The 25,531-nt window shown below is 35.9% G+C and overlaps 1 protein-coding gene across 4 annotated transcripts in view; it reads left to right on the top strand.

Annotated features, from left to right (window-relative positions):
* Positions 1–17,375, top strand: part of PLA2R1 (phospholipase A2 receptor 1) — a 119,019-nt gene extending 101,644 nt beyond the window's left edge. For 2 of the 4 annotated variants that reach the window (XM_045033854.1, XM_006935305.5), the window contains 10 exons: positions 360–477; positions 1,615–1,742; positions 2,101–2,248; positions 6,425–6,663; positions 8,220–8,388; positions 10,702–10,842; positions 11,342–11,458; positions 13,048–13,224; positions 16,064–16,096; positions 16,214–17,375. In XM_045033854.1, coding sequence (XP_044889789.1) covers positions 360–477; positions 1,615–1,742; positions 2,101–2,248; positions 6,425–6,663; positions 8,220–8,388; positions 10,702–10,842; positions 11,342–11,458; positions 13,048–13,224; positions 16,064–16,096; positions 16,214–16,428 — 1,485 coding nt within the window. In that variant the 3' untranslated portion in view covers positions 16,429–17,375. Of the gene's footprint in view, positions 1–359; positions 478–1,614; positions 1,743–2,100; positions 2,249–6,424; positions 6,664–8,219; positions 8,389–10,404; positions 10,498–10,701; positions 10,843–11,341; positions 11,459–13,047; positions 13,225–15,403; positions 16,097–16,213 lie in introns of those variants that run through there. The other 2 variants (XM_045033855.1, XM_019838149.3) reach the window with 2 other exon arrangements.
* The last annotated feature ends 8,156 nt before the right edge of the window (positions 17,376–25,531 follow it).

The following is a 25,531-nucleotide window of genomic DNA, read 5'->3' as shown; positions in this document are numbered from 1 at the left end:
TTGCTACCTACAGGATTTTTAAAAATTAAATCTACCACACTACAGGCTGGCTCCTTTTTAAAAGGAATACTGTTTTTCATTGAGCAAAAGACATCATTCTGATACCTTACAGAACAAAACACATCCTTGTTTCTGTTTCTGCCTGATACAAATGCATGCAAGATATTGACTTACCCTAAAAGCTGGTCTTCTGTTTTACTCTCCTATCTTTGGAGCAGCTCAAAGAAAAAAAAATGAGTCATTTCTGCTCAAGAAAATTATAAAGAATTCTAAAGACTGATCCTCAGTGTCTTTGGAAGGTTTTTAACTCATTAAGAAAAATATGGAAATGAATGCTTTTTTGGACATTTTTTTTAAAGTGCCTTTTGGTGAAAATCCCCAAAGACCCAAGGGATTGGAAGAACTGGACATCAGCTCAAGATTTCTGTGTTGAAGAAGGGGGCACACTGGTCGCCATTGAAAATGAGGTGGAGCAAGGTAGAGTATTCAATATTCAGTCGGGCAAAAATAACCATTTTTATTTCAATATCTACTAAAATGGGGGCACCTGAGTGGCTCAGTTGGTTAAGCGTCCAACTCTTGATTTCAGCTCAGGTCATGATCTCACAGTTTGTAAGATAGAGCCCTGCATCTGGCTCTGTGCTAACAGTGCTTGGGATTCTCTCTCCCCCTGTCTCTCTACCCTTCCCCCACTCGCCTTTTCTCTCTCTCTCAAAATAAATAAATAAACTTTAAAAATGTCCCCCCAGGGGCGCCTGGGTGGCTCAGTCGGTTAAGCGGCTGACTTCGGCTCAGGTCATGATCTTGCGGTCCGTGAGTTCGAGCCCCACGTTGGGCTCTGTGCTGACAGCTCAAAGCCTGGAGCCTGTTTCAGATTCTGTGTCTCCCTCTCTCTCTGCCCCTCCCCTATTCATGCTCTGTCTCTCTCTGTCTCAAAAATAAATAAACGTTAAAAAAATTAAATAAAAAATAAAAAAAATAAAAAATAAAATAAAAATGTCCCCCCAAAATGCTAACATTTCCAAATCAACATCATATGTATTATATAGCTGATGACACATACATTTTCAGTTTGACCTATAAGGTTTATATCATGACATCTGTAAAAGTTAGTACATTGCATTGCTTATAAACTGCTGATTTTTGAAGACTTTTGTCTCCCCAGTAGTAGTGGAAAAAAATAGGGCAGATTTATGATCTTTATTGCAAAATGGCTGAAATAATCTGAGGTACACTCTATAATAACTGCATGGTATAATTTTTAGATCCCTTTAGATTTACCTGCACACCTTTATTTGATATTTAGGCAATTGTATACTTCAGTTTAAGTAGAGTTGATAAATCTTCTTTCGTTTAGAAAGGCATTGAATGAACACTGGAAATAGTTTTGTTAATGATACGATGAAATCCCAGGCTTAGCTAGCTAATGTCTATCAATTAAACTGAAACAAAAGTGAAAGAGACTGCATTACCTTAGTAAGAACAAATTCCTACAATTGATTCATAATTAAGTTTTGCTGTCATCTAAATAAAATCATAGCTACAAACAGAATTCGATGATTACCCAAATGGTTTATATGGTATTAAATTTGATAATGTATTTCTATTTTTTAGCTTTCATTACTATGAATCTTTTTGGCCAGACCACTAATGTGTGGATAGGGTTACAAAATGGTAATTACGAAAAATGGCTAAATGGAAAGTCTGTGGCATATTCTAACTGGTCTCCATTTGATATAAATGTAAGTTTTCAGATTTAATTTTTAGAAAAAACTTTAGCAAGAGATCCTATTTAATACTTACTTACTAAAGTGTTCTTTTACTTCCTATACTTTATAGGCATAAATTTTATTAGTCTGTTATTATATTAATTTTTAATAATGTAATTATGTCATTTTCATGTGTTCTATAAATGATATTACTTATCACAATAATTATTTACTTGTCAGGTTATGAAGTGATCTGTAAACAGGTTTATTAAATGCAAATAAAGGGATAATAGTGCTTGAATTTTTAAATTGTTCTTAATAAAAATTTCAGTGTTATAATAATGTTATATGTTTCCATTTTTTTTTGGAAAACATATGTATCTTTTTAAAGATTCCAAGTCATAACATCACTGAAGTTCAAAAACACATTCCTCTCTGTGCCTTGCTGTCAAGTAATCCTAATTTTCATTTCACTGGAAAATGGTATTTTGAAGACTGTGGAAAAGAAGGTCATGGTTTTGTTTGTGAAAAAATGCAGGGTAAGAAATATTTGCTTTTTTATTCCTTTCATCTCTATGACCCACTCTTCTCTTCCATATTTGTTTTACACACTGTATAACTGTCATTTTCATAGCTAACAGTGTCAGGCACTTACTTTTTGAGCTTTATATATATTTGCTCATTTAATCTCTACTACCCCAGGATTATGGCCTTTAGTGGGGTTCTAAAGACTACAGAGACCATCTGAGAGATGACCAAGTTTATGCATCCATTTTAGCCCTATTAAGTGGCGCGCCTAGTGGGGCGCCTGGGTGGCGCAGTCCGTTAAGCGTGCGACTTCAGCCAGGTCACGATCTCGCCGTCCGTGAGTTCGAGCCCCGCGTCGGGCTCTGGGCTGATGGCTCAGAGCCTGGAGCCTGTTTCGGATTCTGTGTCTCCCTCTCTCTCTGCCCCTCCCCCGTTCATGCTCTGTCTCTCTCTGTCCCAAAAAATAAAAAAATAAAAAAAAAACGTTGAAAAAAAAAAGTGGCTTTACTGCTTTCTTCTGAGTTTATGTGTGTGTTCAGGGAATAAAAAAGGCTTTAAGAAAATGTTGTTAAATAAAGAAATAAACAAACTAATATTTCCTACTTTCTTGGAAACCTAAAAATGCCCTCTGTGACTAAATATGACATGTAGCATGTCTCTAGAGCTAATGATCAGAACCCCCAGTAACTTTTGGTGTGAAATACAAAAGCCATACTATTACACGTATTCAGTGGGGTTGATGATCAGGTCAAATGCACTGTAAGTGACCTTGACTAATAAAAATAAAAATAGCGACAACAAAAAACAATAGCTCCAACTTGTGCTTTCACCAAGTGCAAGGTTTCCCTGTATGATGCTACTCTAGAAGACCACAGTTTGTGTTTGGAGCTGGGTGCAACTCTAGGCAGCCTATTGTTTATATACTTACTTGGAATATGATCTATACCTCTTAGTGTTGCATGTATGTGAACACTTAAATGCACTGAGTATCTATACATCCTCAGAATAGCCCAGGGAAGCTATTTCCCTATTCACAGTTATCACTTAAAAATAATAATATTCAGGAATTGAAAGAAGATAATCAATTATAGCAAGAGTATTATGAGAAGAGAAGAGTCTTGTAGGGAAAGAAATAATATCAATACACCATGTATTTGCATACTTATGATATACCTGGCCCTGTGCCTTGGCTTCATAAGCAATAAGGCATAAAAACCTCCCAACAATGCTAGGAAGTAGGTAGAAAGTGTTATTTTACAGATGAGAAACTTGAGGCTTAGAAAAAATAAATTACATATTCAAGGTCACTCAGTTAAATACAATGATTCTATTCTGTGACACTGATGTTGATCTCTTCTTAAAATGGACTGCTCTCTTACCACTTTCTCTCTTTGAAATCTTTTGGGCTAACATTGTATATGGTCTTTTGGACATAGTCTAAAGTAGGGGTGGTTGGGAGCATAGGCACTGGAATTCATACCCCACCTGGGTTCTTTCCCCATCTCTGTAATTAAGTGTCAATGAAGTTTCTTATCTTTTTACAGATGTGACTTCATATCTGTAAAATGGGATAATAACTATCTCACTCTATGCACACACAGAGTCTATGCATATATAATGCTTAGCAAGTTGCCAGCATATTAACAAATGACAGCTGTTTATATTATTATTTCCAAAAAATATTATTCAACTACACAAATTCTCTTAGCCTACAATAAATGACCAAATTCTGCTCCACTTCTTTATCTGCCATATAAACAGCTGCTTATATTGGGCATAGAGTGCAAACTCTCTTAACTGCCTGAAAGAATAAAGATACCTAAATAAAAGGGAGACAGGAACAAAATCAAGACCCCCAATATGGGGCTTGGTTTCCAACAGATCCTTCTTTTTCAGGTCAATGAGTGGCAAAATCATGTTGCTCAAAATCACGTATGTTTTGAAGTTTGATGGAATCAATTACATATGAAGAATTTTATGTGTGTAAAAATACAGATATGTAATATAATGGGGGTAAATAGTAAAATTGGTATTTACGTCACATATATGAAAATATTTAGTTGCCTTAATTTTACTAGTTATCATTTTTAAATATCTACTATGGTATTATATTGTTGTTGTTTTTTTTTAAATAACATTAGACTTGGTATATAGACTGGCAAGTGGCCAACAGACCTCTAGTAAAGAATAAACAAATGTAAAAGTGTAGTCCATCATAATTTACTTGGTAAATAGGTTAATTTCACTTTTGTTTTACAAAATGTGCTATTATTATATTGAGGTAACATTTTCAGGTAAGAGTCAAATTCCCACTTTACCATTTTTACTTGGCATAAAGAACCAACATTTATTGAGCACCTGCTTTGTTCTGGGTACTACATTCCAAGTACTGTGTTCCAGTAAGTGCTCTGTGTGTTATCTCTGAATTCTACCCACACCCCTCCAAGGAAAGCTTTACTTCTCTCTTAAAGACCAGAAATTTGAGGCTTGGAGAGATTACTTGTTTTTCCAAGGTCACTTAGCCATGCATAGTCAGGACTGGGGTTGATTCACAAGTCTTCTGACCTATTCACACCTCACCATGTTCCTTTTCAACCCCAATTGTAATAAAACCAGTAAATAGAAAAATATCCCAGCCACTTTGGATAAGACAGTTCAGAAATTCTTACCTTGTTTTTCTATTTTAGGTTTGCTAAATTTAGCCTATCATAGTACACGATATAGTACAGAACAAAAAGGCAGTGCACATTTTAAAGAGGAAATATCCTGGATGTAAAACAAGGGGTTGGCTGTCACATGACCTGTCGCTCATGAACAAGAAGGCACCAGTCATCATGTCTGGGAAAACCTTGCCTTTTAATTTGTAAATCTTGACTCTGACAGATGACATATTAATAGAAACTATTTATAGAATGTGTGTATTCTGTTTATTAATGTAGTTTTTAAGTTTCTATTTAGAATTTATACATGTAAACATTAAACATGATAGCAACTATCATACAATCTCAAGTTTAATAAAGGGTGGTATTCGATTTAAAAAAGGGGGGTGCCTGGGTGGCTCAGTTGGTTAAGTGACTGACTTTGGCTAAGGTCATGATCTCACAGTTGGTGGGTTCAAGCCCCTTACTGGGTTCTGTGCTCACAGCTCAAAGTCTGGAGCCTGCTTCATATTCTGTGTCTCCCTCTCTCTCTGCCCCTCACTTGCTCATGCTCTGTCTCTCAAAAATAAATAAACATTAAAAAAATTATTTAAAAAAGGGTAGTATTTGAGAATATATACTTGTAAAATTATGTTTGCAACACAATATATGACTCCATAATATATGTCAATATTCTCTTAGTAAGTATTAAGTTCTGCCAGAGCAATGTGTGTTGGGCCGGGTGTAACTAGTGGAATAAAACCTGTCTGGGGCATCCTAAAAGCGGGCATCTTTTGGGATGAGCACTGGGTGTTGTATGGAAACCAATCTGACAATAAATTTCATATATTAAAAAAAAAGGAAAAAAAAAGAATGAAATCTTGCCATTTGCAATGACATGGATGGAGCTAGAATGTATTATGCTAAGCGAAATAAGTCAATCAAAGAAAGACAAATACTGTATGATTTCACTCATATGTGGAATTTAAGAAACAGAACAGATGAACATATGGAAGGTGGGGGTAGGGGAACAAGAGGAGAGAGGGAAATAAACCACAAGAGACTCTTAATGATAGAGAACAAACTGAGGGTTGATGGAGTGATGTGGGTGGGAGATGGGCTAGATGGATTAAGGTATTAAGCTATATAAGGTATTAAGGAGGGACCTTGTTATGATGAGCACTGGGTGTTGTATGTAAATGATGAATTACTGAATTCTACTCCAGAAACCAATATTGTGCTCTATGTTAACTAAATTTAAATTTTTTAAAAAAGGAGAAAAAGGGAGTAAAAAATGGGAAATCTTCTAGAAATCTTTTCTATGTATGTATTTTTTTTTAAAGAAACTCATGCATTAAACTTCCTAAGTTCTCATTCTTTAGCATCACCTATGCTTTCAGGTATTACCCTCATTTTGAAATAGTTCTGGGAAGGAAAACTGATGTTCATCACAGCATGGATCATTATGACATGGATCCATGCTAAGCTTTGCCTCTCCCTTTCTCAACCGGATGCTAAAAATGATTGTTGTTGTTGTTCTTGTTCTAGATACCTCTGGACACAGTGTAAATACATCTGATATGTATCCAGTCCCCAATACCTTAGAATATGGAAACAGAACTTATAAGATAATTAATGCAAATATGACTTGGTATACAGCAATAAAAACCTGCCTAATGCATGGAGCAGAATTGGCCAGCATTACAGATCAGTATCACCAGTCCTTCCTCACTGTTATCCTCAACCGGTTAGGACATCCCCACTGGATTGGATTGTTCACTGCAGATGTAAGTATCTTAAATCTCTTGGAACATCCCTGCATAACTAAGTTTCACATCTACTTCCTTAGTGGTATGGACACTGAAATTAACACAGAGAAAAAAAATTCCAAGAAATAATAGCAAATGTAACATTTAAGTAATTGGTTTATACAACAACTATGACCAACCTTACGAATAGCTTATGACTACAAATTAAAGGTATACACCTTTTTTTAGAACAAACATCTACTTGCCTAATCTATGGAAAATAATGCCCTTCAAAGGTTCTCTGAAAATTTCTGAGTATCTCTAGATACTGCCTCATGTGGGCAGTGGAACACATCTTAAACTCAAGCACCTGCATTTGGGCAATCTGCATTTAAGAAATTATCAAGAAAAATGGATCATGCTTCCTGTCTAGAAATGTGGTTATTAATTAATTCAGTACCACCTTGGAATTTAACACGTGGGTTTTCTCTCCCTCTAGGGATGTATTTTGGAGAGTAAGATTTTTTTCTTAGTTTTCTTTTTTTTTTTAAATAAAACTCTTATACACTTGCAGTAGTAAGAAGTAAACTCTATTCTGTCTCAACCTCTGGTTCTGTACCCCAGAGATAATCACTGTAAATATTTCTTATGCATCATTTAAAAATTTCCTACACATATTTACATAATGGGTAAATATGTATATTGTTTTTTAAATACAAATGAGGTTATACTACTTGTGCTGTCCTTTAACTTGTTTTTTGTTTAATATGCCTTGTACAGCTTTCCATGTCAGCACATAAAAATCTAACACATTCTTTGCAGCACCACATAAAGATATACCATACCACGCTCCTGTGAATAGAAATTTGGGTTCTTCCCAGTTTTTCACAATTACAAGTAATACACAACAAACAACCCTGTGTAAGTTGGATAAATTCCTAGAAGTTAAATTGCTGAGCACACTTTACATTTTAAGAAATAGTGCCATACTGCCTGCCAAAAGTTTACACTAATTTACATGCAAACAACTATGATAACAGGTAGTTTTTCATATCCTTGTCAATACTGGACACTGTCAAAATTTTAATCCTTGTCATTGGGATAGGTGAGAGAATGGTGTCTTATGGTTGTTTATTATATTTGTGCATTACAGAATGATTTAACTTCACGTAGTCAATTTTGCATTATGGCCTCTGGATTTTGTATCAGACTTGAAAAGATATTCCCCGCACCAAGAGTATAAAATATTTAGCCAAGTTTTCTCTAGCACTTTTATGTTTCCAATTCATATGTATGAATCTTTGACCAATCTGAAATTCGTTTTGGTGTAAAGAACAAGATATTAATCCAACTTCATTCTGATTGCTTACTTGGAAATTGTGGTGGTAGGGAACAAAGGATTACCCAAAACTAAAAAAGATACTGTTGTGACAGCTATTTCTTTTTGTCAGGCCACATTCACAAGCTATCCTAGACCCCCTGAAATAGAAGTCTAGATGTGGAAATACAAATCAGTGCGTGAAGTAAGGGCTGCTCAAATAGCACTGGGTGATGCAGTGCTAGCAAAGAAATTATGGCTGCATTTCCCTCCACAGAATGGTCTTAATTTTGACTGGTCAGATGGCACCAAATCCTCCTTCACTTTTTGGAAAGACGATGAGTCATCCATCTTGGGTGACTGTGTTTTTGCCGACACCAGTGGACGCTGGAGTAGCACAGCCTGCGAGTCATTTCTGCAAGGAGCAATTTGTCATGTACCTACTGGTAGGTTCAATTCTATTCAACTCAACAAATATGTACTGGCACCTACTTTGTGTAAGGCACTGTGCTAAGCAGGAGCTTTGAGTAAGGGTAAGAAGTATCTGCCCTCAAGAAGCCTCTGGTCTGGTAGGTGATGTTCAGACAAATAACTGTTATACCAAGCAGAACTACCAAATGATGGAAAAGAGGTAGTTGTGGGGTTAGCAAGAAAAAAGAACGTAACACATCCACTTGAGGACAAGTAGAAAGACTTCTTGAAGGACATAACTGTGTGACTGGCCTTGAAGAATAGGTAGGATGTAGTGAGAAAATGATTGGACATGGAGAGGCAGTCTGAACAGAAAAGCTTGGACAGGGGCATCTGGGTGGCTTAGTCAGTTAAGCATCTGACTTCGGCTCAGGTCACCACCTGACCACCTGGTTCGTGAGTTAGAGCCCCACGTTGGGCTCTGTGCTGACAGCTCAGAGCATGGAGCCTTCTTCAGATTCTGTGTCTCCTTCTCTCTCTGCCCCTCCCGCACTCACTCTGTGTGTGTGTGTGTGTGTGTGTGTGTCAAAAATAAGTAAATGTTAAAAAAGAAAAGAAAAGAAAAGCTTGGACAAAGACATGGAAGGAAGAAAGGTGTAAAGCAAAGCTAGTGTTGAAATTTGCCTTCATGGCAGTGTACCAGTAAGGAGAGGTGGGAAATCAGAATAGAAACCTGCATTAAGAGCATGTGTGACCTTGAAGGCCAGACTGCAAATTCACGTTTAAGTCAAAGACTAATAAAATTCTAGAGATGATGACGATGACGATAGTAATAATATTTATATTATATGATAACAATGATAATAATACCTCATTACTCTTAAAGCTCACCTGGCTCTCCCAGTTGAGCCAGGTGAACTTTATTTTAAACAGAAAACAAACTCAGAGAATGAAATAGCTTACTGAAGATCTCACAGATGTCCACCAATAGGACCAGGAGGAGAAGCCAAGCTTCCTTGCTCTTTGATGTGATGTTCATCCCATTACACCAAGTCCCCCTTCCCTTGATTGCTACGTAGAGTTCTTTAACACCAGCTGGTGTCTTTTAAAATCTCTCATTTAGTAAAAGTGCACATATTTGCTTACATTCTGGATACTATAAGTTAAACAGCATACACACTATGTAACTTCAGATCAAAATAATTCAGGATAATAATGTAAATAATAGCCACATACACTGGAAAAGCTAATTCTGCTACTAAAACACCATAAAAATTATTCTTCCCTTTTCAATAGCACTGCATTTATTGAGTGCTTAAGAAGTGTCAGGCACTAGCTCATTTAAACTCCTCACGCAGCAGCACCTGACTAGGTCATTTGGTAGAGCATGTGACTTTAGACTTCATGGTCATGAGTTTGAGTCCCTTGTTGGGTGTAGAGATTACTTAGAAGGGAAAAATAAAAACAAATAAATAAACTTCTCATGTAAAAAAGATGTTGTTTAACTCTCTTTTATAACTTTTTAAAAAATGTTTATTTTGAGAGAGAGAAAGAAAGCACAAGTAGGGGAGGGGAAGAGGGGGGGTGCGCAGAGAGAGAAAATCTGAAGCAGGCTCTACCTCAAGAGTGGAGCCCAGTGCAGAACTTGATCTCACAACTGTAAGATCATGACCTGAGCTGAAATCAAGAGTCAGACACTTAACCAACTGAGCCACCCAGGTGTCCTATTGGCTCTCTTTTCATTGATAAAGAAACCAAAGTATGAATATGATAGGTAACATGCCCATAGCCATACACCTAGGATCTCATCATGGATGTGACCTCTAAAGAAAAGTCTACCTGATATTTCCCTTAGTTATGTGTTATGTTTTGCTATGCTATGTTACCTTACCAAATGCATTATTTTCTCTCACAGGTTGATTGGCAGGTAAGGATTTGCTAAATCTGTAATATTCAGCACTGCATAGAACACATTTTGTACATTTGGAAGTGCTTTTTGCCAACTTCATTCATTTCTATGAATCACATCTCACAGTTTTTCCAACCTTTAGGATACCAATTATAAACATGAAAGACAGCCACCCTCACCCATGCAGCACCCAAACTAAGCCTAAGAAGCTATGCATGAATATACCCTGTTATGTGTAAGTAAAGATTATTTCTGCCAGAAATGCTACAAACCAGATTTGGTTTTCTGATCATTTATATTAAACCCACTCTTTCAGAGTATTATCATGAAAATCTCATTACACTATTTATCTTAGTCTGTCATAGAATTTAATGCAATGTTTATCCCAATAAATGAACCCAGTCACCACCCTAAAATCATAACTGATTTTTGTTCACAGAAACAAAACCATTTGGACACCCAGAGTTGTGCTCAGAAACATCTATTCCCTGGATAAAATTCAAAAGTAATTGCTACAGTTTTTCTACAGTCCTAGACAGTACGAGTTTTGAGGCTGCTCATGAATTTTGCAAAAAGGAAGGTAATTCTTTTGTGATGGTAAAATGCTTTCAATGCATTCCTTCTTGACGTTTCAGTAAACAATGTGGTTTTCTTCATTTGTCTGATTATTTAGTGACTTTAGGAGCAACAACAAAAAAAAGTAAATACTTTTGAATTGCTTGTTTGGGGATGGACTATCTATGAAATTCAGTGTCTGGTATAGAATGTGAAAACCTAATATGATATCTCAGAATACTACACTTTCACAGAAAATGTTCCTTTTGAATGCACCTGAATTATAAACTTTTAATGTTCTCTAAAATTAATATTGTATCCTTTAGCTTCTTAAGTACATGCTTGTCTCTTTTAATAAATGTAGTATAATTTTTAAATTTTTAATCAAAAATCACTTATTCACAATAGAAATGTTTGCTCTGCAAAGACTGAGTTTTACAAATTATTGTAAAGGAGACATTTTTAAAATTGAATTTACCCATAAACACAAATACTTGTTTATTTATTGTTTGTGTCTTTTATAGGATCTAATCTTTTAACAATCAAGGATGAGACTGAAAATTCATTTCTCCTAGAAGAGCTTTTTGCTTTTGGTTCTTCTGTCCAGATGGTTTGGTTGAATGCTCACTTTGATGGTGACAGTAAGTGATTTGGGTAAAGAGGAGACAGGATAAATAAATACATGGTGGCCAAGGCTAATGAAAATGACATCTACAAACCAGAAGGCTCTCCTTAGATATATTTGCAGTGAAAAAATAACAGTAATCCGAAAGCCACTTCCTCCAAAGACAATATTGCTAACCCTTTTCTATACCCTTGTGTCCTTTGAAATAATCCCAGAATACCAAACATAAAAAACAAGCAAACAAGTTTATCTTATACTTACCCTCACATCATGAAGGTTCTTGGAGAGAAATTTGTGTTCACAGACTTAGTTATAGACAACAAAACCCTATTTGTTTGAAAATAGCCCAGATTCCTCGATGTTATAAAAGCACAACAGAGTTACAGAAACGTTTCAGTGATGAATTGTGCTTTTAGAATTATTTGCTTCTCATAAAAACCAGGGTCAGTGATCAAATGAGAACGTGGTATTCTTTTCTCTATGTAATTGGTGGTTATTGAAAGTACTTATAAAGAAAAATATTTTAATTGGTACGGAGAACTTCTTACACTGGTGCCCCAAGGTGGAGGGTGGGTTCACTCTGACAAGGAGGAGTGTTTCAATCACAGACATTGTTTAGAATTTCTAGCCCATTGTGGTAATAAAAAGCTGACCGACTTTTAGGTACTTTTATTGTTGGTTTTAAATCCTTTTCAGACAATGCGTCTCCTCTTATTGCTTACACCTGGAGGACTCTACCACTGTCCCCACCCCCTCAGTCCCCACTGGCTTGCTTCTTAAAGAAATTCATTGTAAAATTATTTTAGAAAGAGAGTCATTATGCAATGATATAGATGGTAGGACTTCAAATGATGTCTTTAAATTGATTACAATTATAGGGAATATTTCAAATTCAAACTATTACGTTAAAAAAAGATGATATTTGGGGCACCTGGGTGGCTCAGTTGGTTGGGCATCTGACTTTGGCTCAGGTCATGATCTCACAGTTCGTGGGTTCGGACCCCGCATCAGCACAGAGCCTGGAGCCTGCTTCACATTCTGGTCCTCCTTTCTCTCTCTGCCCCTTCCCTGCTTGTCCTCTCTCTCTCTCTCTCTCTCTCTCTGTCTCTGTCTCTCTCTCTCTCAAAAATAAATAAACATTAAAAAAATTTTTAAGATGATATTCTAAATGAACTAAATTAGAACAATGTATCTAAAATAAATAGAGAGCTGTTCACAAAGCAACTTTACTAATACCTACCTTTTGATAATGACTTCATGACTGTACCTACTGAGTCGAATGTATCAGATAAAGAGACAGTCTCATTAAATTTAGGAGCTGCTTTTTTCAGAAAGAGAGAGAGAGAGAGAGAGAGAGTGCACACGAGCAAATGGGGGAGGGGAGAGAGAGAGGATATTAAGCAGGCTCCACACCCAGCGCAGAGCCCAATGCAGGGCTCGATCTCACAACTGTGAGATCATGACCTCCGCTGAAATCAAGAGTTGGATGCTTAACCACCTGAGCCACCCAGATGCCCCAAGAACTGCTTTTTATGGTTCATTCCAGTCTTAGTATATTTGATAATCATACATATAAGTCATAGTAAGTCAACAATTTTTCTACAGATGAAACCATAAAGTGGTTTGATGGAACTCCCACAGACCAGTCGAACTGGGGCATTCGGAAGCCAGAGACGGACCATGTCAAACCCCATCTGTGTATTGCCCTGAGGATCCCCGAAGGAGTGTGGCAGTTATCTCCATGTCAAGAAAAAAAAGGATTTATATGCAAAATGGAAGCAGGTGGGTAAAGTCAGAGGATAATTCTTCATTTTGATTCTACCCTGACTAATGTTGACCCACCTCTTTAGCATTTCAAGCATTGAAAATGCAAGTATTCGGGGAATATTCAGATTCTGACATTATCATCTTGTTCTACATCAAACAAGTCAGAGGACATTTCAGCTCCTTCTTTCTCTGATATCAACAAAAAATCATTATAAAGACTATGACTTTCCTGTGTCATCCTCCTCGTTCAACTAATGTGCAAAAAGCAGTTTAACCTCAAACAAATGGAACTAGAAATGTTAAAAGCAACTGCTACTGGTACTGCTAGTACCATTCTGGCAACTGCTACTCAGAAATGTTAAGATTCATCTTTGGTCCCAGGAAATATAATCAAGGCCTAGGTATTCTTGTTGTGGATTAATGGATGTGATTCTCTGTTGCTAGCCATAATATGTTATAAAAGTCATATTTTAACTTCATTGCAAGCTACATAGTTTGTGGTGATAAAAAGAAATAATAATTTTAGAAATCTAAGCCAGAAAATTCTAGTCAGTTGCCAATAATACAGAGATTTCTAAGACAGGATGTTAACAATGAACACTAACAGTGGAAAGGTGTTTTTAATAATAATCACAACATTTCTAGATGCCAGTGTTGCAGAGAAGGAGGAACCTGCTGATGAAGATTTCAGAGAGGAGATAAGGTTTTGGAATCCCAAAAGATGAAGAGAATAGAGGAGGGAAGGCATATTAGACAAAAGTCCCAGCATGACTAAAGCCAGTGATTGAGAATGAGCTCAGATTGGAGCAAAAGGCTCATATTAGGTGGTGATGAGAATAAAACTGGACAGTAATGTAGGATCCATTCACAGAGAGTATCTCTCTGTGATACTGTAAGAGTATCAGTTTAGAGAGCTGAACTTCATGGTGAACCTGACAGGGAAGCCCTATGTGCTCTGTAGACACTTGCAGTGGAATCACACTCATCTGGATATAAAGGGAGGCAGTTGTGATTTGAGTGACAGAACAAGGAACATGAGGAAGAATAGAAATAGGAAAAGAGAATCATCAGGATTTGGTGATCTGATTAGAGACTGGGTGGGAATGAAGGAGAAAAAACTGGAAGATGTCGGCACCAACATTCAAGCCCTAATAGTGTGGAAAACAGGACTGAGCCTAATAAGTAGTGTGCCCAAGTGATCAATAGCATTTAAGTATCAAAAACAAATCAGAAACACCTTGCGTCTATATAAGACTTTAAAGCTTCCTGTAATATATAGGATACCTCTTTCATCCCTCATAGCAATTTTTTTTAATTTTTTTTTAATGTTTATTTTTGAGACAGAGGGAGACAGAGCATGAGTAGGGGAGGGGCAGAGAGAGAGGGAGACACAGAATCTGAAGCAGGCTCCAGGCTCTGAGCTGTCAGCACAGAGCCTGATGCAGGGCTCGAACCCACGAACCGTGAGATCATGACCTGAGCCGAAGTTGGACGCTCAGCCAACTGAGCCACCCAGGCGCCCCCCTCATAGCAATTTTTAAAGCAGTGAAGCAGATACAATATTCCCATTTTACAGATGAGAAATGTACTTGATCAAACTGAAGCCCACAGTCCAAGTTTTTTGACTCTACATGGTCCTTCCATATCTGCCTACTGCATGCATCTTGAGAATAAATATTCTTTTAACAGCTTCTCTTTAAAAAGTATCTTCACATGGGACACCTGGGTGGCTCAGTTGGTTAAGCATCTGATTTTGGTTCAGCTCATGATCTCACCGTTAGTGAATTAGAGTCCCATGTTGGGCTCTGTGCTGACAGCTCAGAGCCTGGAGCCTGCTTTGGATTCTGTGTCTTCCTCTCTCTGCCCCTCCCCTGCTCGCGCACGTGCCCACTCTCTCTCAAAAATAAACCAACATTAAAAGCTAAAAATAAAAAAATAACAATAACTCTAAAGTTTCTTCACACACATATAACATATGTTTTTAATAGTATGATGAAAAATTATATAGTATTATTTTTAAATTGCAAAACAGGTTTTGTTAATGTGGTTTTGCTGTTGGTGACAATGTTAATGTTTTAAGTGTGTAAGAATGAATGGGCCTAAGGACTGCACCAGGGCACTTTCTCCACTCACAAATCATTTACTGATCTTTCTCTGGGTCATTCTCTACCTATTTCTCTGGATCTTTACCTAGAGGAAAAATAGCAGCGTTCAAACTTGGAGACAGAGTCTACTTGAAAGAGATACATTTTTACTGTAGAAAGTCGTCAAATGGGAACCCTCCAACTTTTTGAGTGGAAGAGCTATTTTTTATTCATTTTTCAAGATTCTTAAGATTGCAAAGGTGAGAAAGTGCTGAGTTTAGAATCCTTCCCTGGAGGTAAAGAGATTATCATTGCTGGACAAACTCCATCTCATAGTTTAACAAAACTGAGTTCCTTGCAGGCAGGGACTATATTTTATTCATATTTTTATTGTAGCATAGTGCTGAGACTAGATGGAAAATTTTCAGCTTAAAAAAAAGAGCAGTGTATGTGTTTGTGAGCAATAATAATGATTATAATAAATCAGGGGTCAGCAAAATTTTCTTGTAAAGGGCCAGACAATAAATAGTTTAGACTTTGGGGGCCATATAGTCTCTGTCACGCTGCCACTGTAGCATGAAAGCCGCCAAAGACAATACATAAATGGATGAGTGTGACTGAGTTCCAATAAAACATTATTTATAAAAACAGGCACCAGATCTGATCCATGAGCCATAGTTTGTTGAACTCTGCTACAAATAATAACATAATTTTGCTGAATTAAAAGAAAATTTTAATCTCAGGTGGGGTTTTTTTGTATTTGTTTTTAGATATTCACACAATAAAGGAGCACTCAAGAAAAGGTAGGTTTGAACATTTTTTGATGTCTCTTAGAAATAATAAAATAGAAAGTAACTGTGTGGCAGTATCTATCTTAATTCATTGTCATTGAACCCTTCCTTTTTTTCATCTTCTTTCAGGACCAAGTCACAGCATTGTACCTCTTGCGGTAGCACTGACACTGATAGTAATTCTGGCAATTTCTGCACTTTCCTTCTGTATATACAAGCACAACAGAGGTATCTTCAGGAGACTTGCAGGGTTTGGGAATCCTTACTATCCTACAACCAACTTTAGTACAGTACATTTGGAAGAAAACATTCTCATTTCTGATCTTGAGAAGAATGACCAATAACAATGAGTCCAGAAAATGCCACAGCCATAAGGATAATAAGACTATAAGGGGAGTCTCCCCTCATTTTCCTTACAGACCAGATGCCGCTATAATGTAAATTGTGTCACTATTTAATCACTCTTAAAGTGATTACTGGTTTTGAACTGTAACCAAATCAGATGTGTGTTGAATTACTCATTTCCCCAAACTGTGATCTATTCTTAAAAAGGGGAAGTTATACAATGGCTACTATTCAGAAAACAAGAACTATTAAAAATAACTCCCTCTTCAAGACTCTCAAACCAATGTGAATGGCTTACTGAAACTTTAAAAGAATTTTTAGCCTAATCTGGCATCTATTCAGACATTTACCCATACTCATTCCATTAAAAGAGAGAGAGGGGAAGTAAAACAAATTTCAAAATTCTAGACCTTATACAAGACAAAAAGTTAAAGGCTTCTGAGAAGTTTTCTTGTTGGTTTTTTAATTCAATCATTTTAACACAGGATTTAGAAAACTAATTTCTAAGCTTAAGACTCACACATTCTGGGCTCTAAACTAATATTTACAGTGATATTTGTTTTTATTAATTCTGAGTTCTCAAACTAAAAAAGAAAAAATTACCTGTCTTTAAATAGGAAAGACCTTGGTTAGCAGCACACTTTCATAAGCAACCACATGATGTGGCTTAAAATCTTCAATTACTGAATGATGACTACCTTTGATGTTTAAATATATAGCTAAACTTAAAGGAATTTATCAAAATCTTACTATTGTTAAAACTCATGGTTTTTATTGAAAACTAAATGTTAAAATAATATATAACTCTCTTAACAATTGAAAGATATAAAACATAATTTGATTTTAAAGGGGAAAAAATGAAGATCTGAATTACAGTCCCATTAGAACCACAATATAGGATATATTGAGAAGTACTAAATAAATTACTCTCCAATCATAATCTAGATACCTTTGTTATATAAATGAGTTTATTTGGGGTATTCTATTTAGTAAATTATGGTTCTTAAGAACCATCTCTGTGTTGGACTAGTTAGTGTAGTTGATAAATTATGGTTAATAGCATAACACTGTAAATTAAATATCACAGATTTGACTTTCCTACATGAATTTATGATATGGAAAAGTGCCTTCATAATCAACATTTAAAAATTTACTGATTACATCAATGTTTATTGCATTCCTACTAAGAACCAAGTACCATTCTAGAAACTAGACATATTGTGCTGAGCAAATTAATGCGAACTCTTGTTTTTATGTCACTTATTTTCTGAGAAAAAAGTGAGAGCAAGCCAGTAAAGAAATGAATAAGTACAAAATTCCAGGTGGTTATGAAAATTAAGTAAGGTCTTGTGATAGAGAGGAACTGGGGGAATCTCAGGGCCTCCCCTGAAGGTGCATTTTAATTATAACATCCAGTTGCCTTGAAACTAACTAGTAGCCACTAGTCATGAGGTGGAGCTCCAGGAGAAAGTGTGAGTGAATTGCTAAGTGAAAAACCATCATCATTAGAAATGTAATTTAACGAGCATACCCTAAGAATGGAGTCCTTGTGGCCTGAAACAATTAATACAGCTTCCAAAAGCAGCTCTTTGTTACCGCTGTGTAACTTACACTTTCGGACAATCTACTTCCATAATTTTTTTAAGTTTTAAGACTTGATTTTTTTTTTTTTTAATTTTTTTTTCAACGTTTATTTATTTTTGGGACAGAGAGAGACAGAGCATGAACGGGGGAGGGGCAGAGAGAGAGGGAGACACAGAATCGGAAACAGGCTCCAGGCTCTGAGCCATCAGCCCAGAGCCTGACGCGGGGCTCGGCTCGAACTCCCAGACCGCGAGATCGTGACCTGGCTGAAGTCGGACGCTTAACCGACTGCGCCACCCAGGCGCCCCAAGACTTCATTTTTTAAAGGATATTATATTGTGTGGCGGTTGAATATTTATCACTCATAAGAATAATTGGCTTGAACTAACCAGGTGGTATAAAAGCCCGATTTAACAATCTGTCAAATGAAATTAAAGTTCTGTTCTTTTCAGTGGGATTGGTAAAAACTGCTAATCAATTATCCTTCTAGTTGAGTTACATTGAAGTAGAATAGTCACATGTAACAATTTGACAAAGTATGTCATTAATAAAGTAGTTTTGCAGAAAGAGACCATACTTCTTGTCAATGCTCTGTACTTTGCTATTTAGTATTGAACTGCATCTCTGGGGAATCTGTCCCCATGGACAAGATCATGCAGTCCTTCCCATTACTGAAATAGAAAGTATTGAAATATTATGTTTTATTTATATATGTGCACTTAAAAAAGGTTTTCCACATCTATTTTTAATCTGCACTAGATTTCATAGCTATGGCATGAAAAGCAAAGAAGCATTAGGGTCACAAACTCATTCACACATAATTAATGTGCCCCCCTCCAAAAAAATCAGTTGTTATCCATGACTCTGGGTAATGGAAATCTTAGATTTTACAATTAAACATATCTTACGCTTTTCTAATTCCAACAGTCTTCTTTGAGTTTAAATGCTTCTTCAATTGAAAGTTCCACTTCCTACCAGGGGTGGGTTAGATGGGGTCTTAGATAAACAGTATTTTGGAGTTTCCTTTTCCTCCTCAAAATGGTGATGGATATATGAGAATTTGTGTCATTGTAGTACTCGGGGAAGAAAGTGATAACTTATTGTAAATGTGTGTTATCTCTGTCCACTGAGGGTAGTTGTCTGGCCCCATTCCTGGGAACAATGCAGGCATCAGCTATGAAGTCTGTAGTTGGTGCAACCTGCCATCTATTCTCTTAGATTTGGCTACATCCTGGCTCACTCCAGCACCGCCTTGTCCCTGGAGTACCGGCTGTGACTCCCATTCAATTCTCTACCTGAGCACTGCTGTTATACAAGGCCACTTCACATCTACAGTAGTGAGACGTATATAGCACCATCAGTTACTCTATTAGGGGAGGCTAAATGCTCTAGCAAACAATCCCAAAACCTCAGTGGCTTAACACACCAAAGGTTTACTTCTCATCCATATCAACAATGGGTTTGCAGGAGACAGAGAGTGACAGAGCATGAGCGGGGACATTGAATATTTTTAAGGAGTTCAGTTTCCAGAATCTTTAGCCTTCATATATATTCTTTCTTAGAACTAACCTGCATGCGAACACCTGTGAGATCATAGTGTCATGCTGGTTCTTCCTTTCTACTTCTCTTGCACAATGCACAAATGCTTATCACTACCTAAATAATAATAATAATATAAAAAAAAAAAAAACATGGCTTTCACTCCAAATCTTGCTATGATGCTTTATCTTGGAGAAAATCCTCCATGGCACCAAACAAAGGGAAAAAAACTTAAAGTCAATGAAGCTTCTTTTAATAAAGGAATTATAAAACCAGTGTAGAGCCTCATATCTTTCCCTGTGTTCATACATTTTTCTGTGAAGGATGAAGTGATGAGTGAGAAATTCCATGTTGCAATATTCTAAATTAATATGCATTATATAGTGGAACAACAGGAATGATAACTACTTTTGTTTAAGACTTTATCTCACCCAGCCCCTAACTATTGTCAAAGAAGATATTTCTGGAAAGAAATTCTGGTGAAAGCAAAGAGAATGTCGATATATATAAGAACCTAACATCTTACTTTACCCTGATGAAAAGCTTATGACAAAGACGTGTGCTTTCTCTGTATTAGATTTCTAAGTGAAGGTAAGGTAGAGATATATATTTTTTTACTTTTAAATTTAAATCCAAGTTAGTTAGGGGCGACTGGGTGGCTCAGTCAGTTGAGTCTGACTTCAGCTCAGGTCATGATCTCATGGTTCATGAGTTCAAGCCCTGCGTCACGCTCTGTGCTGACAGTGCAGAGCCTGGAGCCTGCTTCAGATTCTGTGTCTCCCTTCCTTTGCCCGTCCCCCGCTCATATTCTGTCTCTCAAAGATGAATAAATGTTAAAAAACAAAAACGCAAACAAAACAAAACAAAAAACATGCTCATTGAATTGAAAAATGGAATCAGATTTTTTCTGAATATTTATTTGTCTTATTTGGCTCAGGGATTTGACCATGAAGATTGGCTCACCAATTAAGTTTTATGATGAATATTTTTCATTAACTAAATAATCTAATTTGCAACTCTAGTGTCATGATTAAATCACATATTAAGATAAAAACATTTTAATAGAAAAATAGTACTGACAAACCTATAATGATATTAACAGTATATCATTTTTCCTAACTTTACTTGGTATATCAGATGAAACAACAGTGCCTATGAATGAACAAACCCCCTTTAATTCCTATCTACTTATATGAAGTTTATATGAAGAAAGTTTTTATATTAGTCAAGATAAGTTATGGGATGCTATGGAAACAAGTAAACCCTCTAATGTTAATGGTTCAAAACAAAACTCAAAAATTAATTTTCTGGTCATAGAAAGCCTGCTATGGTTCCATGGGTTCTCCAGGGAAGTTCACATCCAAGCAATAACTCAGAGATCCAGACTGCATATTCCTGCCTCTGGAACATGGGGCTTTTTCATGGTAGGAAAAAGCAGTAGAACTGTTAAGTTTCTGGGTCCTTGAGCAATACATGGCACTTCCACTAATATATCACTGGCCATACTAGTCACATGGTCCCACCTAACTGCAAGAAAGTCTGACAGGTCTCCCAGCGTGCTCAAGAAGGAGAGGATAACCAACAACTATGAGCACCAATAATCTCTACCAGAGTTTCTCAGCATGTATAGCTAAAAAATAACAACAACAACAACAACAATAGAATTCATGCTAAACCCTGAGTTATGCTAGCAATTTTAAATTAATAATAATTAATTTCATTGTGATATATCCATTTCATTAAGAGATATATTACCTATAATATTTAGTTTGATATAGGCTCATTATTAACTGCTGTAAATATTTATGTTGTTCTAACCAATTGTGTACTAATAAAAATTGACATGACAGCTCAATATAGAAGAAAATGTATAACACATAGAGCCTATGTTCTCATGGAAATTTTAAAAATAATTTTAATTTATATACATATTTTTTACTATAGGCCAATATGACATGGTGATGAGTAAAATATTTTTCAATATTAAAAATATATTACATTAGGATAAAATTCTGTGGGTAGATTGGAATGGAAATATAAGACTAAGGAGAAAAACAAAACAATGTCTCTAACTGCCAAGAGCTCGTCTGTGTGTATTTCTATTTTTAAATAGATTCTGATGGAATTCAAATCATTAAGGAATCTTCAGTCAAAGGAATTAGTGCTCCCCAGAGAAGTGGCTGATTCCAGGTCTGGGGCAGGAAAAATGCAAGATGAAAGTGGATTATCTTGTGGTCCCAGAAAGTAAAAAAATGCTCACAAAAAGATAAGGTCATGTCCAAAGGGCACAGGAACTAACCTGACAGAGTTCCCAATGGCTAACATTAGAACAATTTGAGTATAAAAATATTGATAGTATTTGATTGTAACTCATAAAATATAAGTCCATATTGATAAAAATAAACAACTGAATGAATAAATAAATTAAGGGGAAAACGATTCTTTTCTTCAGAAGAAATACAACTCATAAGTGTAGTAGGAATAAGAGAAACAAAAATCACCATTAGGCAAACACAACAGTAATAATTTATATAGGCAAGATCCACCAGTGGGTGCTAGAATTAGTGGGTGACCGTTTGCGGAGAAACAGGAATTTGCATAGCCTTAAAGTATTACCCCCAAGATAGTCACTAATTATAATGGGAAAGTACTAACTTTACACTACAGAAACCGCTTTAATCAAGTGATCAAGGTTAACATAAGCAGTAATTAGCCATTTCAGCATCAAGTACTCCCTAATATGATGTCCTCAGAAGGGCACATGACTTCCTTGGTACCCTCTTCAATAATGCATAATCTTAATTTAATAATAAAAAACATCAGACAAATCCAAATTGAGGAACATTTTACAAAATAACTGACCACTTCCAAAGTGCCAGGTCATAAAAGTTAAGGAAGACTGAGAAAATGTCACAGCTTGGAGGAAAATAAGGAGACATGACAACTAAGTGCACGGTGGAATGCTGGATTTGATCATGGAACAGAAAATGGACATCATGGAAATGTGAAATTACAATAAAATGTATAGTTTAGTTAACACAGTATTACACTAGTACTAATGTCTTAGTTTTGATGATTGTAGTATGGTTATGTGAAATGTACCATTAGGGCAAGCTGGATGAATGGTATACAGGAATTCTCTGTATTAAATTGGCAACTTTTCCATAAACCTAAAATCATTCAAAATAAAAAGTGAAAAATCTGCTATGATATGAGAGCCCCTTGGAGTGTCATGACATTTTTACTTTTCAATGCCATTATTTATAATATGCTGTAAATTGCATCTTACTTAAAAAACATTTTTAGATGTCAACTTGGAAATGTGGGAAGAGATGTACATCTTTTTTTCAAAATTCTTTTAGGAAGTATGCAAACACAAACATTGGAGGACTGCTACTCTTTGACGTTCTTTCTCTCCTGTCCCAAATAAGAAACAAGCAAAATCCATCTTTTCTTCAATCTGTCTGATAACTCTCCTACTGGAGGTTTTGGACCGAGATATGTCTTGCTGTGGGCTACATTTACTTGCATTTGCTCTCTTTTCTCCACACTCTTCCTCACTCCAGGTCTTTTTAGGACTTCTCATTCTCTCTCTCTCTCTCTCTCTCTTTTTTTAAATTTTATTTATTTAATTAATTTATTTATTATTATTTTTTAATTTACATCTAAGTTAGTTAGCATATAGTGCAATAATGATTTCAGGAGTAGATTCCAGTGATTCATCCCTTATATATAACACCCAGTGCTCGTCCCAACAAGTGTGTTCCTTAATGCCCCTTACCCATTTATCCCATCCCCCCACCCACAACCCCTCCAGCAACCCTCAGTTTGTTCTCTGTATTTAAGAGTCTCTTATGGTTTGTCCCCCTCCATTTTTATATTATTTTTGCTTCCCTTCCCTTCTGTTCATCTCTTTTGTATCTTAAATTCCACAAATGAGTGAAGGACTTCTCATTCTCTTACTACTCCTTATCCACTACCACCTCATGGTTTAGTCTTAATGACAGATATTTCAAAAATGTTATGTCCATCATAATTCTCATTGTCAACATTTATAAGAAACTTGAAATACAGTATTTATTACAATACATGGTTGGAATCTCCAGTCCCTCTTCTTACACCTCTCAAAACAGTGATTGATAGCAGAGATGGGCAAGGCCAAATCCAGAATGATGCCTGTTGTTGTGAATAAAGTTATTAGAACACAGCCATCCTCCTTCATTTTCACACCATGTATGATCACTTCCAGGCTACCACAGCAGAGTTCAGTGGTTGTGACACAGACCGAGTGGCCCACAAAGTCTACATTTACCATCCGGCCCTTTATAGGAAAAGTTTGCTGACCCTAACTAATATAAAGAATCAAAAACCTAAAATAGGTGATCCAACATACTTTGACATGTCCTAGCAAGCACTATTATATATATGGGCAGCACTTCAGCATATCACTAAGCAATTCTGATCAGTAAACATTTATTGAGAGCCTACTGTGGCCCAGAGAGGGTCTTAGGCTCTGGCACTGGAAATATGAATAAAATTGTCTCTGTTCTCATCAGACCTTAGGGGCAGAGGAATACGTAAATAATAAGTGCAATACGACGTGATACAAATAGTAACAGGAGGACCAGAATCAGAAAAAAAGAACACTGATTAATTCTGTCAGATAAAGAGGCTTAACACGGAGAATAATGCCTATCGAATAGGAAATTTTAGATGAAAAAGCTTTCTTTGACATCTTTTTTGAATTAGGAAAAAAGTTTTCAGTTTGGGGCTAACAATGAAGAAAAAGTGGACCAAACTTCTGTATAGCTAACTTTTGAATCTTCAGAAAAAAGACAGTCACAAGAATGGCACAGGTTACTACCTCTGTATTGTGGCTAAAGCCAACTTGTTTATAGTGCTTCCAAGCTATTACAAGAGTGAATTGGAAGATGTGAGTAAATATTCATTGCCCATCATACCACAGCATTCAAATACTAAATTCTGTAAACAATTTCAGGTTAAAAATCTATATATCATGTGTTATATGAACAAAATAATACCTACTATGGCTCTCATAATTCTTAGGCATAAAATTCATGGCTTACACTAAAAAAACCCTAAAGCTTTTATAATTGAACTTTAGAAATAAACATTTAAAAGTAATATATATTTTAGAAATATTGACTTAGCTGTTAATGGTTCTCAAAAGCCTGATAAAACTTATGATATCTTGGATTATTTACAAGAATTTATAGCATTTAGAGTTTTGCATCTGATGTTTACAACTGAATATAGAATGACTGAAAACTCAGATTTGTTCATTCTTTGTGTTATAAGTTTGAAGTACAATAGGGTATGTGGTTTTTTAAAATTCAGCTATGTTTATTGCAGCATTATTTACAATAGCCAAACTATGGAAAGAACCCAAGTGCCTATCAATAGATGCATGCATAAAGATGTGGTACACACACACACACACACACACACACACACACACACACACTGGAATATTACTTAGCCATACAGAGAACAAACTTATGGGTCCCAGAGGGGGATTAACAGTACACTATCATGATGAGCACTGAGTAATGGATAGAATTATTGAATCACTATACCACTATATAACTATATAACACTATATAACACTAATATAACATATAGTATGTTAACTATACTGGAATTACAATTTTTTAAATAACAAAAAAATTCAGCCACATTATTTAGTCTTACACAAATGGCCAATATTTTAGGTATACTTATAAATATGTTGAACCATATGTTTCATTTAAGTCAATTCCATTATTGTTACATTTTAAATCTTGTAGAGAAAAATCAACAAATATTCCTAAATCTGAAATGCTAGATAAAAAAATTGAAAATCTACATGTGCTTATAATGCCTAATGAAGAATTATAATTGCAGAAGAAAATCCATAACTAAAATCTCAAAATGATTTCCATGTATACCAGTGACCTTCTTTACTCAGAGTTAATTAAC

This window comes from Felis catus, chromosome C1 (genome assembly GCF_018350175.1).
Source record: "Felis catus isolate Fca126 chromosome C1, F.catus_Fca126_mat1.0, whole genome shotgun sequence".
Lineage (NCBI taxonomy): Eukaryota > Metazoa > Chordata > Mammalia > Carnivora > Felidae > Felis > Felis catus.
The sequence above is the reverse complement of the archived record's forward strand: the minus strand, read 5'-3'. Positions and strand labels throughout refer to the sequence as shown.